This window comes from Otolemur garnettii, unplaced genomic scaffold (genome assembly GCF_000181295.1).
Source record: "Otolemur garnettii isolate 467f Iridium unplaced genomic scaffold, OtoGar3 scaffold00005, whole genome shotgun sequence".
Lineage (NCBI taxonomy): Eukaryota > Metazoa > Chordata > Mammalia > Primates > Galagidae > Otolemur > Otolemur garnettii.
Genome location: NW_003852400.1, coordinates 20,033,579 through 20,048,844, shown reverse-complemented (window position 1 = coordinate 20,048,844; position 15,266 = coordinate 20,033,579). Strand labels below are relative to the sequence as shown.

The window sequence follows — 15,266 nt, the reverse complement described above, 5'->3', positions numbered from 1 at the left end:
ATTAATAAAATGAACACTGAAGTCATGTTTAACACATTGTCATGCAGTGTTTTTTTTTTTGTTTATCTTTGGGGTATAAAATTCTAAGTGGTCTACTGCAAATATATTAGGCATTAATCAATTACATCTTATCACTTTGGAAGGGATTTAATTTGAAGAAAACCAGTTTCCTGACTTGGTTAAAACAAAGTCTACAATGTAATGAGACAAAATGGAAGTAGTTTAAGTAATAAATGTTTAATCAAAGAACTTTACATATTATTAACAGCATTCATTTGGCCAAACATCTACATGTTTGTAGAATCCTACTGTATATAAAGTGGGAATGTATCAAGTATAGACTATGAAAGTGCAAATAACAAGTCAAGGTTAGATTAACTTTGTTTTTTTTACATTATAAAATTAACTTGTTTACAAAATAGGCTTTGCCAAACTTTATTACTGAATTGTAAAGTCAATGACTATGTTGTTTTTAAAATATGTACCAAGGAAATACAAATTGGATAATGATCATTTTCATGCTCAGGAGAGAACAGCACAGAAACAAAAGATACTGCACAAGGTGCAAGGAAACCAGAACCCACCCGTGTGCGCTACCTTCACACAGAGCACTCCTCACCTCACTGCGGCTGCGCAAGATGCCTCAAATGTGATGCAAAGACTCTTTCTACTGAAAAATTACAACTTGGTCTAAAAACTTACTGGTGCTGATGTCTTTAATCCAAAATAAATTTGTAAAAAAATCCTTTCATGGACTATTACGGTTTAATATACAGTAATACACTGTAGATAAAGTTACGATTTTCCCCCACTAACTTTAATAGGAATTTGATATCAATGTTTCTGATAGTTGGAGAAATAAAAACTAAGGTGGATCTTTGATATCCATGGCATAGGAACAATTTCCCACATAGTTTATCCTAGGAAAATCTCTGGAATATTACATACTCTAATATAATGTCCTAGCCATTCTAATTTGAAGTTAAAAGCAAAGTTTGGGGAAAAAGTAATCAAAAACCATAATCACAACCCATGTGGATATCAATACTAACATAACCTTTTATCCAGCCCAGGACTTGCCTGCACAATCTCAGCATTGAAATTTTGGTATCTGTAGATTTCTGGTGACAATCTGGCAAAATATTAAATGGAGTGCTGCGCTTATCTATTTCACGTATGTTATGCTAATTTTGATAATATGTAAGTAAAATACCCATTCCAACAGTTTAGTCTAGTTTTAATTACACACTGTACCATTGTATCTTAATTACAACTAAGACCAGTATTTTCTTCACAGTTAAGACACTGATAACTAGGAAGTTGATTTTTTCAACACTAAACAATAATCACACAGCAAATGAGTATTGTGCAATAGAACAAACACGTCAGCATTTGCTATTTAGGCAAACAAACTGATCGAACATTTAGTTGTTATATTTACTGTAAAGGCAAGGCCATGGGTGGTTTTATGGAGGTCTTTGCAATTCATAGCATAGTTACTTCAGAAGAGACGTTGAAACTGGAGTTACTCACTTAGTTAACTGGCAACTATCCATTTAGGTTAGGCAAAGGCACGGTAACATGTTGCGCAGGATGTTTTATTGAACATTTTAATAATTGTGGGATTTACTATCACTCATGAAAACTCCACTGTTGCTATTTTATAAAACACTTACCATTAAAAGTAATTGCACCCATTAGTAATTAGAATGCACTGTAAAATTGTGAAAACAAAGAACTATGATTGCACTTCCAATAAAGTGTCTCTTAAAATACAGCACCGCTGTTGCTAATCAACTGTATTTTAATATTAAAATAAACTGTTTTTAACAGCAGCATTAGGTTTAGTTAACTTAAGCTACAGGCTACATTTATTTAAATGCAGTCTCCATGGCAACGAAACCCCATTAAATTCTGGAATATCACTGCTACTGAGTGGCACCTTTTACTCCCTGGAGAACGCTGACACTGCCCTGGAGCACTCTAGGACACTGCACACCTAAATGCCTTGTTAGTCAGCGTGAAAGTCAGAGTTTGGCACAAGTGGACTGTATATAGATAGGGAAAGAAATCTCTGATTCATGTGAAAATTAAAACTAATTACGCTGTGGTAGACGCAGCACTAAAGAGAAGCCTTGGATACCTCAATTCACGTTGGTCAGACACAAAGGAAGGAAGTTGTGGAAGAGCGCAAAGAGATCGAGGACACGTGTTACTAGATCTGTCCAAAATGAAATACTAAAAAGAAGAGAACTTTGTTTTTGAAAAGGAAAGCCACCCAAATATTAGGGGGTAAGCCTTTAATTTAAATGTTGAATTTAAGTATCATCAACCCTAGGCTAAACAGAGGACTGTGTTTTTCTTAGAATGTGGAACATAACCTGTTTCATTTGTGTTTCTCGCTCTCTCCAGCTCTTGTTTTTGTCAGCAAAAAAAGGGAAAAGCTATCTAATTAAATACAAAAGAAACTCCCCGTAAGGTTAAAATTGAAAATGAAGCTACCGTTCATGGGAACTCCTCTGTATTCAACAATAAAGTCAGTGGTTTATAACTGAGTTGGAATTAAGTGAATCAAAGTCTCTATCAAACATACTGCACTTAGCATACCATCTGTACCTGCAATTCATTTACAGTCCAGATGTTTGTGGTTCACACTAAATGTACTTGTTCAAGCCAGTCACTTGAGGTTTGAGGTGTCTGACTTGGAACATCTGAACTGTCCCCTTTGTTGGCTGCCTCATTACCACTGTCACCAGCTTGAGACACTGCTTCCCCAGCCAGAATATTGTCTTCCAAAGGATTTTCTTCTATCTGGGTTCCTCTACCTTCACTGACACTAGCATCTTCAAACACTGAATCTTCTTCTGGTGGCACTAGTTCCACATCCCTCACACCTTCTGACCCATCTTTGACACAGGGGAGCTGGGAATCTTCACTGATTTCTGTAGTTGCTGGAGGAATCAGAGCAATACTCTGAGGGTTCATGTCATGAAACCAAGCCATGATATTTCCCAGAAGATTGTCATTGATGTTGGGGTCTTGGCCAGCTGATTCGGGGTCACTGGATGAGGGACAGAAATCACTTCTTGCCTCACTGAGAGGGTGTGAACTCAGAGTGTCAGATGAAAATGGGTCACTTTCTGTTCCTAGTCTCATGAGGCTGTCACCAAGTTCCAAAAGCTCAGAGCTACTCAATGCAGCCCGAGGGCTATCTGTATTCCTGGGGACAGAGTCCAATCTGGAAGGTAAAGAAGTGCCTATAGCTCCTAGAGATGCTTCGTTACTAAGGAAGTCTCTAGTTTCTTCATCGATGGCCAGCCCTGACTCTTGCAGTGATAACTGTATTGCAAGAAGTATATTGGGATCATCTTCATCCAAGGAACTCAGAGCCTGGGGTGACAGTAAGTAAAACCACTTTAAAAATTGACTGAAGGAAAAGATTTAACCCAATCAGGTTTACAAATTTTCCTTTTCCAAAGAGATAATTAATATTACCTCTGCTTATATACATTATTTTATCTCCTCAGATATTAACTCTAATTTTCTCCTTGCCTATGCTTAAGAGAAAAAAGAAAGACATTCCCTGAGATAAATCTGAAATACAGGAATCTATTTCTGTAGCACATCTTCAAAACAAAGATTTTAGAATGGAAAGAAAGAAAAAAAAAGCAATCAAAGTAAAAACAGGAAACCACACTAAACAGAGAGAAGCAAAAGCATGGGCAATGAGGCTGCTCAGAAAGGCTACCTGAAGGGAGTCCTGGTTTTCAGAGCGACTGGCAGGGGTATAGTCACGCAGGGAAGAGCTGTGCAGAACACTCATAGACGCGGAACTGACCACTGATGCGCCAGGCCTGCGGCTGCTGCCACCCTCTGGGATATCTGTGTCAAAGCAGTTGGTACCAGAGACAATTTAGTAACATGTAAGGCTTACTCTTTTTCCCCATACATCTTGTTATTTTTAAATTGGCAGCTTTTCTTTCAGTGGTGGTGAAAACCTGTGTTCACAGGTTTACTTAATCATTCTGGGATTTCTCACCCATATCTCTCTTACCATGAGCAGTGGATATATCCAAATACTATCACTTCAAATCTGTGACTTTTTTGCATTTTTGCATGCACTGTACATGCTTCACAAATGCAAGTGCTGCTACACATTCTTTTCTTTTTTTTTTTTTTTTTTTTTTTTGAGACAGAGCCTCAAGCTGTCCCCCTGGGTAGAGTGCCGTAGCATTACAGCTCACAGCAACCTCCAACTCCTGGGCTCAAGCGAGTCTCTTGCCTCCGCCTCCCAAGTAGCTGGGACCACAGGCGCCTGCCACAACGCCCGGCTATTTTTTGGTTGCAGCCGTCATTGTTGTTTGGCGGGTCCGGGCTGGGGATTCGAACCCACCACCTTAGGTGTACGTGGCTGGCGCCTTAGCCCGGTGAGCTATAGGCGCCGAGCCCATTCTTTTCTTTTTTTAAATTTTTAGATTTCTTAAAATTAAAGTATTTGGGGCTTGGCATGGTGGCTCATGCTCCTACTCCTTGAACTCTGGGAGCCTGAGGTTGGTGGACTGCCTGAGTTCAGGAGTTTTAGACCAGCCTGAGCAAGAGTTTTTATACTAACAATAGAAAAACTAACTAGGTGTTATGGCAGGCACCTGTAGTCCCAGCTACTCGGGAAGCTGAGGTGAGAGGGTCTCGTGAGCCCAAGAGTTTGCGGTTGCTGTGAGTTATGATGCCACATCACTCTACCCACTCTGCCTCAAAAAGGAAAAAAAAAAAAAAAAAAGAAAGAAAGAAAAAAAGTAATTTAGGAATTGCAATCCTAAAGAACAAATCTTTATTCTCATTGATTCTGACATTATAGTTTGAATTTCTTTCAACACTTAAAAGTTAAATAATTAACATAATTTACCTCTAATATAAGAAATTTTCTTATTTTAAATAATGTCTACAGGAGAACTAAGGCTAAGAGGAAAATACAAACACAATAACACTATCAATACCACAATTTCTTGAATGCTTAGCAGGTGCTTTTTTTTTTTGAGACAGAGCCTCAAGCTGTCGCCCTGGGTAAAGTGCCCTGGCATCACAGCTCACAGCAACTTCTAACTCCTGGGCTCAAGCGATTCTCCTGCCTCTGCCTCCCAAGTAGCTGGACTACAGGTGCCTGCCCACCACAATGCCCACTATTTTTTGGTTGTAGTTGTCATTGTTGTTTGGCAGCTCCGGTGTATGTGGCTGGCGCCCTAGCTGTTGAGCTATAGGTGCCAAGCCTATTAGGTGTTTTTTTTACATGTATTATCTGATTTAATGTTCACAATGAGCTTATGAAGTGGCACTATTATTGTTGCTTTCTTAAATGAGGAAACTGAAGCTTAGATCGGTTAAGTGACTTGACTAGTCCCACAGCTTATATGCAGCAGAGGTGGGGGTCATAAACTTACGTTGGTTTGACTATCACCTCTGTGTTCTTAACCCCCCTGGATTTCTGTATCCTGTGACAACAGAAGCATCTCTATCTTTCCTAGCTATCTCGATGACAAACTCTTCCACAAACATTTGTATCAGCCAGTTTTAAGAATAAATTCAGGAGAACTAAGAGATTAAGCCATACTCAAACCAAGAGCTTACCTAAAGTGCTTTCACTTGGCTCATCAGGGTCTGGAGGATTACTAAGCAGACTGTGCACATCTCCTCGACGGCGCTGCTGTCTGTGCCTCCTCCGATACTGAAATTCAGCATATTCCTGCATAAACCAAAGGTTATAAAATACAGGAGAGCATGCACTTTTGTAAACGCAAATTAAAAAATTACACACTTTTTTCCAAGGTGAAAAAATTTGTGATTTTATACACATATAAAATCACTTGGCTTTAGAAAAAGAAACTTCAGGTTTTGTCATGCCAAGGAAATGGAAAAGGCAAAATGGAAAAAGAAAATTTGCAAATAGTCACTACAATTGCCTAGATCAATTGGGAATACTTGCAAGCCTCAATTCCAAATTGTATTACTGATGATTAAGGGTCTTGTGACCTAAAATTATAATACCACAATCATTTTGTAAGTTGGACTCTTCCTGGAGGTCTGGTTTTTAAAAAGTGACTGTAACATATATAATAGAAAAGAAAAGGAATAACAACAACGGAAAAGAACACACACTGTTAAGTTTTTCCCAGACTATTATATTTTCTATTTTTTGGGACTACAACCTACCACACTCCCAAGACAAATGACTAGATTAAAAGTGTTAGATTAACTTTAAAAAATGATATTTGGGGTGGTGCCTGTGGCTCAAAGGTTGGGCGCTAGCCCCATATGCTGGAGGTGGCGGGTTCAAACCCAGCCCCAGCCAAAAAAAAAAAAAAAAAAAAAAAAAAAATATATATATATATATATATATGTTTGGCTTCTTTCTTATGCTAGCCAATATGTGGTGCTATCCATAACACAGGCAGGGGAAATGTTTTCTATTTACCATATAGGAAGAGCACAGACTTAGATGCCCTGAGTATATTTTATATTTGTGACAACAGCTTAAAGCTCATTTGCTATTATCAGAGGCTACGAACTGGAATTACCTACTATTACCTGGGTACAAATGTACCCAATTTTAGTGACAGGAGAAAAGAGAACAGAAGAGAGGCCAGGGTGCATAACACCAACATAAAAAGGCTAATTTTGAGAATCAGGTTTATGATTACCCATTTACACCAGAATATTTGATATGCTCTTGTTGTAAAAGTACTAAATGAAGATAAGTGTGTATCACAAATAAAACTTCCACATCATACCACTCTAATTAAATTTAAACTATTTCATCTATCTAAGTAGTTGGACTCTTAATAAGAGGTTATCAGATTAAATATTAATAAATGAAAGATACTCCAAGTGCCCAGAAGGATTATCTTAATTGTTTAAATTGCTAAGCCAGGGCATTATTTCCTCTTTTCCTGGAAATCCATGATCTCAAGCTGGATGACTTATTATGTATCATAATGGCTCAAAGGTCTCCTGAGGACCACCACATTTCTTAGAGATAGATGGTATGAAAATTTTTATCTCAACTCAGGGTTTTGATTATGGAGAATTTGCCTACTTTGTAAATTTGATAATGGTACCAAGCATTATGAATTACATAAACTATTATTGACCATGGATTAGAAATAATTCAACTTTAAGAAAATTAAACAGTTTAAATAAAATTGAAGGGGGCGGTGCCTGTGGCTCAGTGAGTAGGGCACTGGCCCCATGTACTGAGGGTGGCGGGTTCAAACCCGCCCCCAGCCAAACTGCAACAACAACAAAAATAGCCAGGCATTGTGGTGGGCGCCTGTGGTCCCAGCTACTCGGGAGGCTGAGGCAAGAAAATCTCCTCAGCCCAAGAGCTGGAGGTTGCTGTGAGTTGTGTGATGCCACAGCACTCTACTACCAACAGCGACAAAGTGAGACTGTCTCTAAAAAAAAAAAAAATTGAAGGAACTTGATGCATTTCTTATTATGATAGAAAACCCTCAGATGACATTCTCCCACAATGCAACAGGCTTGAAAAAATTGTTCTCATAAAATTAATCTGAATATTCCATGGACTCCTAAGATCTTCAAATAAGCATAGAAAATGATGTTAGTTAGATGCTCCAAGTGGTTTGAGAGTGTTAAGACTACAAAGAATACTGTCAAATTCTAAGATATATAGGGGAAAAAGTTGCCAGAAGTTTTAGCTTTAAAGAATAATTATTATCACTTATTGAGCCCCAATTTTGTCAGTGACTTACTGAGATCTTTAAAATCACTAGAATTTCCATGGGATACCACCATCCACACTTTAAAGATGAGAAATTAAGGAAGACCACAGCCCTAAAATCTAATGTAACAAAGCTAGAACCTGAATTCAGATGTCCCTCAGACTTTAAGACTATGCTTTTTCCACTGGACAACACTGCCTTTAAAATGGCATAAAACAAATACTTATGCTTGCCACTGATTCATTCAATCTAATATAAAGAGAAGGAATTAACTTCATTGAAACAACAGAAGTTCACCCAAAAGGCCATTAGAGTTTGGTACCCTAATTTAAAAAATTTTTTTATATCAGATAAATGTGCCAACATCATAACAAGGCTGAGGAAGGCATGAAAACTTATGAACTACAAAAAAATCTGTAAGCTTATTTTTTCCCTCACAGTCTATAGTAAGACACAGAGCTATTATTTAAAAATATAATTTTGTGTTACTTGATAGTCATACATATGCAGAATTTGTAAGTCTCATATATATATGGTAATTCTTTAGATTTGCGGTAAAGTTTACATAAAAGCTTGGTGCTTCAATGTGCCAAAGACTTTAATGAAAATGAAAAGTGATGGGCGGTGCCTGTAGCTCAGCAGTTAGGGTGCCAGCCTCATACACCAAGGCTGGCAGGTTCAAACTTGGCCTGGGCCTGCTAAACAATAATGACAACTGCAACAACAACAAAAAGTAGGTGGGAGTTGTGTGGGGTGCCTGAGGCTGAGGCAAGAGAATCACTTAAGGCCAAGAGTTTGAGGTTGCTGTGAGCTGTGATGCCACAGCACTCTACCCAGGGTGACAGCTTGAAACTCTGTCTCAAAAAAAAAAAAAAAAGTGAGTTAAGTAATTTTTATAAAATTTATAGATTCATAAAAAAAAGTGACAGTTGTATTAATAGGTCCTTAATGGTTAAGGACAAACACTTCAGGATTCCTAAAGTTATCATCAGAGCCAAAAGCTACAAGATGATACCTACGTAACCATATTTACTTTTACTAAATACTGCTTCTACTGTGAACTACTAAATCTTCAGCACTTTTTTTTAATAACTGAAACTTGTTTATTCTTCTTTTAGGTGAAAGTTTTCTACAATATCCCCAAAGCTGTAATTGTATTTGTATTTGTAACATAGAAACAATCAGTATAGGATAAGATAAAAAAAATTCATAATTCATTTTAAAATAAAAATTTCATTAATATATTAAAGCGTTTTTGTAATTTAAATGAATTTAAAATTTCCCTATGAGGCTCTAGATATAGGTGATTTCTCAAATCAATATTTTCTGGTGTATATATACCTATACAAAAGGCCGTATGATTGCAAGTATCCCTAACAGCTGGACAAACTGAGTATCTGATTTAAATAAGCCACAGTCATGTCTGGATAAGATTCTATTTCACAATCCTTCAATAAAGGTTTCATCATTTGTCCCACCCCTTTCCAAGAATTAAGTTGAAGGGTTATCATAATATAAGCATCGAATGATATATATTGTTTTATGAAGAACAAGGATAGAGAGACAGAAGTAGAGAGAATTGTTAAAATCATTTAAAAATCAGACTCACCAGACAGTGGCAATTTAAATTCAGAAAGCAGTTATGTAATTAAGATTTTCACTCTATCTTATTTTTAATTACCACAACTGTTATTTGCAGTATATTTTAGATCTTCTATATTTTAAAATGATAAATCGATAACAACAACAAACCATGTAAGAGTGAGAAAGTCTTAAATGGAAGCAGAAAACAACTAAGCAAAGCATTCCCTTCTGCATAAACACATTAATAGTGTTTATTAATTATGCTAATTAATATGTCATATTACTAATGTCAAATTTTCTACCTTAACAACTGATTATGAATCAATTCTCTACGGTTGCTGCAGTAACTTAAAAAAACTGATTGTTTAGGTTTTTAATAGCTTCAGATTGAAACAATGTAACAATAAGAAATGCATTTCTAATAAATAAAATGTATGTCACTACTAACAAAATAGAAGATATTTTCTGAAAATTTATGCTGTAAATATTCCTTAATTCTGATTGTTCAATAATTAAAAACACTAAAAGTGGAATGCATTAAACAATGTAATGATACTCCAATACAATATATAGCTAAACGTAGGCTCTGCTGAAGCATTTTTGTTACAAAAGAAAGAGAAAGCATTGCTGATAATCTCAGTAGGATTCAGAACAGATGAGGGTACAAATGCAAGCAGGACCGCACTAAGGAAAATACAAAAAACAAAACCAACCCCCCCCCGCCCCGGCAATCAATTACCTCAGGTGATGCAAATCCTAAATATTCCCAATCCCATGTTCCACCAGCAAAGCTACAAAGAAATTAGACATACCATTTGGTTTATTATCAGTACTACAAAGTATACACAATCAGACCCTTGCCCTTTGAACATTACTTTTAATTCCTCTGCTTTGAACTTACTTAATCAAAGTAGACCAACTATTAAAATGTAATTACAGTTATACTTTTATTATTTCTTTCAAATTCTAGTATCTTTATGTTTGTATAAAATGGTGGAAAAAAATGAAAATCACCATGTTATGAAAAGGTTTTGACTGCTTCTGTTTTTATTTTATAATAAAAAATTACTTATAAAAATTAATGTAAAAATAGGTTTAAACTTCTAATGCTTATAATTACTATAAATAAAAAAATGGTTAGATTTATAATGGCTGAAGTTGTATAAATACATGAAATAAAACAACCAAAACTCAACTGCTCTTTAATGGATGAATTTGGATCAATTAAATAACTTTACTAATATCAGATTTCTCATTTCTTCACAATTTAACACTAAAATATAACCATAACAAGTTGGCAAAATTTCCAAATTCTATATCAATATGACTGTCATATTACTACCTGTATTACATATTTGAAATGATGAATTACAATACTCTTTGAATTATGAGCTCACCTGAAATGTGAAATTAATGTAGCCTAATTTAGTCTGTGGAAGTACACAATGACAAATAAAAAAATAACACAAAAAGAAATAGTGTTGAGGAAAAGAAAATCACCAAAAGACGTTAACATACTTTTATCAATTACTCGTATTTTAGTTATAAGTGATTTCTGGGAATAAGAACCCTCCTTGGATAAAATGTAAAATTGCTGGCATTTGTAGCTAGAGCTAAGATGATTTCCACAGAGCACACATCATTTTTACCTGCGCCTTGGAGCTTCTGGTGAGTCTGCAGGAGCAACGCCCCGTGCTACGGATGCTAGGAATTCTTGCCTCTTCTGCTGTACAAGGCATGCTGCTTTGATGATCTTGTGGCGGGGTGTGCGAAGGTAAGGCCTATTGACTTTTTGGGCAAGGTCTTCAGTGACCATTTCTAGGTCTGTCTACAGTAAAAGGAGTTAACAAAAGAGATGACAGGCTGAATGGGTTAATCAATAGCAAATCCAGAGTCTATTTGGTTTCTTAGTTAAATCTAACTCTTTTGAAGTCAGAAATTAATGCAAATTGAAAACAACTTCCTATTTATCATGTTTTCTACTTTGCATATTTATTCAAAATTATAAAAAAGAAAGATCATATATGAAGTCATCTTAAATACAGGACAGTAACAATCATTTGACAGAGATTTATAGCAAGGTAGTTGGTATAAATTACAAAGTATAGAGTAGCTGTCTACAAGGAATTTATAATTTTTCTGTGTGAATAAAACTAACACATTTCAAGGCACTTTACAAGCAAATGCATGCTGCTGTGATGCTGACTACATGTAAATGCTAGGTCAGGTGCAGTGGTTCATGACTGTAATCCCAGCACTTAAGAAGATAGAGAGGTAGGATTGCTGAGGCCAGGAGCCTACGACCAGCCTGGGCAACAAAGTGAGACCCCGATGCCTGTAATGCTAGCAGTCTGGGAGGCCGAAGACCAGTCTGAGTCAGAGCAAGACCTCATTTCTAAAATAGCCAGTCATTGCAGCAGGTGCCTATAGTCCCAGCTACTTGGGAGGCTGAGGCAACAGAATCACTTAAAACCAAGAGTTTGAGGTTGCTGTGAGCTGTGATACGATAGCACTCTACTGAGGGTGACAATGTAAAACTCTATCTGAAAAAAAAAAAAAACAAAAACCCAGAAAACAAAGTGAAACCTCCATCTAGACCAATATTTAAAAGTTAGCTGGGTGTGGTGGTATGTGGCTGTAGTCCTCACTACTTGGGAGGCTAAGGTAGGAGAATTACAGTGTGCTATGATTATGCCACTGTACACCAGCCTCAGCAACAGAGCAAGACCATGTCTCAACAAAACAAAACATCTAAGGGAAGTCAAAACTATTGTGATTGGGGTTAGTCCTGGAAGGCTTTATGGAGAAAATGAATATTGAGCATTGAAGAAAATGTAAGATATAAATTAGCAGAAGATGGTTTAATCAGATGACATGAGAATTGTAAGGAGAAAACTAGGTGGTTGCAAAAAAGAGGAATGTACAGTGAAGCTATTTAGCATTAGTAACATCAGATGGCTTAGGTGTTTTTGTTTTATAAATATTATAAATTTTGAGTTATACTATTAAAATAAACTGATAAACAGCAACTTTATCATCTAGTATGTAATGTCATTTGTTTTATTTATTTAAGAGACAGGGGTCTCACTATGCTGCCCAAGCTGCAGTGCAGTGGCTTTTCACAGGTGCGATCCCACTACTAATCAGCATAGGAGCTTTGACCTGCTCCATTTCTGACCTGGGCTGGTTCACCCTGCCTTAGGCAACTTGGTGGCCCCCTGCTCCCAGGCGGTCATCATATTGATGCCAAACTTAGTGTGGACACCCAATCGGCATAGCGCATTATACCCCAGAACTCCTGGACTCAAGCAATCCTCCTGTATCAGCCTCCCAAGTAGCTGGGACTACAGGCACAAGCCACCGCGCCTAGCTAGTTTGTGTTATTTATGATGATAACATTCCTAATTACATAATCAAAATAGGTCAGATTTCAGTTTCAACCAGTTTAAAACAAAGAAATAAATGCTGTAGAAAATGTTTGCATACCTCAGAACTCATTCGACCTACAGAGTGACAAATTTAAACATCAAGACAATTTCAGTTTATTACTGTTAACTTTTCTTTTATCTAAAAACCATTTTAAAAATGAAACTAATCGCAACCAAATTAAATAAAACTTAATGGTTATAAAAGGAGAAAATCTGTTTCTCATAATAATTGCTACCATTTAAATGTGATTTTAAAAAGATCTTACTTGCATTAATTCAAAAATTTCTTTCTTTGTGCTTTTAGGTTCCAAGAAAAATCCATATGGGTAAGAACACTTGAGAATACGTCGAGTTTTTAAGAGCACATGAACTGCATCTTCAATGAAAGTGGTATCTGGACAGCCTCCTTCAGCTACAAAGTAATTGAGGCACAGTAAAATGTCTTTGCAAATATGCTATTATAAAATTAATTAACTATGTTTTCTTTAAAAAAAAAAAAAAGAAAAAAGGATCCTTAAGAAGAAACTGAAGTAGCTGTACAATACTTACTTGAACCAGTTTGCAAACCTACGTAAAACGCTCATTTGTGACATATACGTGTTTGCAAATGTAGCACTTGCCCCAGCACCAAGGAGCACTGATGGTAGCCATGAAGAAACGCCCACTCTCATTGTGGATTCTATTCTCACCCCCTTCTGGTAAGCTACTCAACCCAAAGGTTTCACTCTTTATGGTTTTTCAGATTATCCCTAGAGAAACCTTGCTGTTTAAGAATTAGAACAAATGCCTCTTTGCTATGCTGTTTGCTAAAAACAAAACAAAGCAAAAAAACCCCTATAATTATGCTTTTGCAAAAACAACACTAACATATAACATTCTAAGGAACAACTAGACAACTAATGCTAGTAAATAAAATACTTCAGGGAAAGAAAAGAAGGAAGAATGAGGAGTAGGGCAAAAGAAATGGCCTTATAACACTGTAGTTTTTTGCTTAACTGCAAATAAACAGAAATGAAATAAGAGAATCTCAATTCATAAGTACTGCTGAAAATCAGATTTTTCTGCATGCCTACAGAAAGAAACTAAGTATGTATATCTACAAACTGATATGCAGATCACCCTAAAACTTCTGAGTACATTCTGTCCCTAGGATTAAAACAAAACAAGAAAACCCCTCTTATGATAAATGTGAGAATTCATCAAGTTTTGTTTTTTCCTTTCCAGTTGTTGTATCTTTTAATTCTTTGACATATTTTACTACATTAAAAGCTCCAGAATGTTGAACAGAAGCAGTAATTCACATCTACAAATATTTACTGAAAATTGCTGTGTCATTAACAGTTCTTAACACTAAGGATATATTAGTGACCAGGCAAAAATCTCTGATGAAAACCTGCAGAACTTGTGAGGGTTTTTACCTTTCAATTTTTACTGTAGACAATACTTCAAAAATTTGGCATCTGGGCAGCACTTGTAGCTCAGTGGGTAGGGTGCTGGCCACATACACCCAGGCTGGCAGGTTTGAGTCCGGGCTGGGCCAGCTAAACAACTATTTATTTATTTTTACAACAACAACAACAACAAAATAGCTGGGCATTGTGGCAGGTGCCTATAGTCCCAGCTACTTGAAGGCTGAGACAAGCTAATTGCTTAAGTCCAAGAGTTTGAGGTTGCTGTGAGTTATGATGCCACAGCATTCTAACCAAGGGTGACAGAGACTGTCTCAAAAAAAAAAAAAAAAGTTTGTGTGATATAGTTAACATGAGTAATAAAGCCTAAGAACTAATAACAAACAAGGAAACTGAGCAGCTGTTGATGCGCTCCAGCACTCTACTTCATTTAATTTATGGTGCTATATCAATTAGGGAATTATTCTCATGGAAAGGATGCTAGTACTTAATATTTTTATAAAGTGGAAGAAACCCAAGTATAATTGATCACATTTTTAGGCTTAAAATGTACCTTTCATAGATAATATCTAATTATTTTAAAAATGTAACTTCTTAAAAGAAACATACCAGACCCTGTCCCCTGTGGTCACTGTGGGATATTATATTCTAATGGTGCAACCAATATTCAATCTATACTTTGGGATATTCTTTTTTTTTTTGAGACAGAGTCTCACTTTGTTACCCTCGGTCAAGTGACATGGCATCATAGCTTACAGCAATGTCAAACTCTTGGGCTCAAGTGATTCTCTTGCTTCACTTTTGTAGCTGGGACTGCAGGTGCCTGGCTACTTTTAGAGATGAAGTCTCTCTCTGGCTCAGGTTGGTCTCGATCCTGTGAGCTCAGGCAATCCACCGCCTCTGCCTCCCAGAGTGCTAGGATTATATGCATGAGCCACCACACCTGGCCCTGGGATATTCTTTTCTAACTTTCAATTTAACATTCACAAGTTAGTCCCTTCTTGTTTTGACCCAAAGTCATTATTTACTGGTGAAATAATTTCTTCCCCAACTGTACTTGACTTCTACTCCATTAGGCTACTAATGCTACGTTGCTGAATTTTAATAAGAAT

General features: G+C 36.5%; 1 protein-coding gene across 4 annotated transcripts in view; it reads right to left on the bottom strand.

Moving 5' to 3' along the window:
• Window positions 1–218: 218 nt before the first annotated feature.
• Window positions 219–15,266, bottom strand: part of ANKIB1 (ankyrin repeat and IBR domain containing 1) — a 160,998-nt gene continuing 145,950 nt past the window's right edge. For 2 of the 4 annotated variants that reach the window (XM_023518779.1, XM_023518788.1), the window contains 6 exons: window positions 13,012–13,157; window positions 10,967–11,145; window positions 10,057–10,108; window positions 5,623–5,737; window positions 3,749–3,882; window positions 2,266–3,390 (listed from right to left, as the gene is read on the bottom strand). In XM_023518779.1, coding sequence (XP_023374547.1) covers window positions 2,650–3,390; window positions 3,749–3,882; window positions 5,623–5,737; window positions 10,057–10,108; window positions 10,967–11,145; window positions 13,012–13,157 — 1,367 coding nt within the window. In that variant the 3' untranslated portion in view covers window positions 2,266–2,649. Of the gene's footprint in view, window positions 3,391–3,748; window positions 3,883–5,622; window positions 5,738–10,056; window positions 10,109–10,966; window positions 11,146–13,011; window positions 13,158–15,266 lie in introns of all 4 variants that reach the window. The other 2 variants (XM_003782661.3, XM_023518783.1) reach the window with 2 other exon arrangements.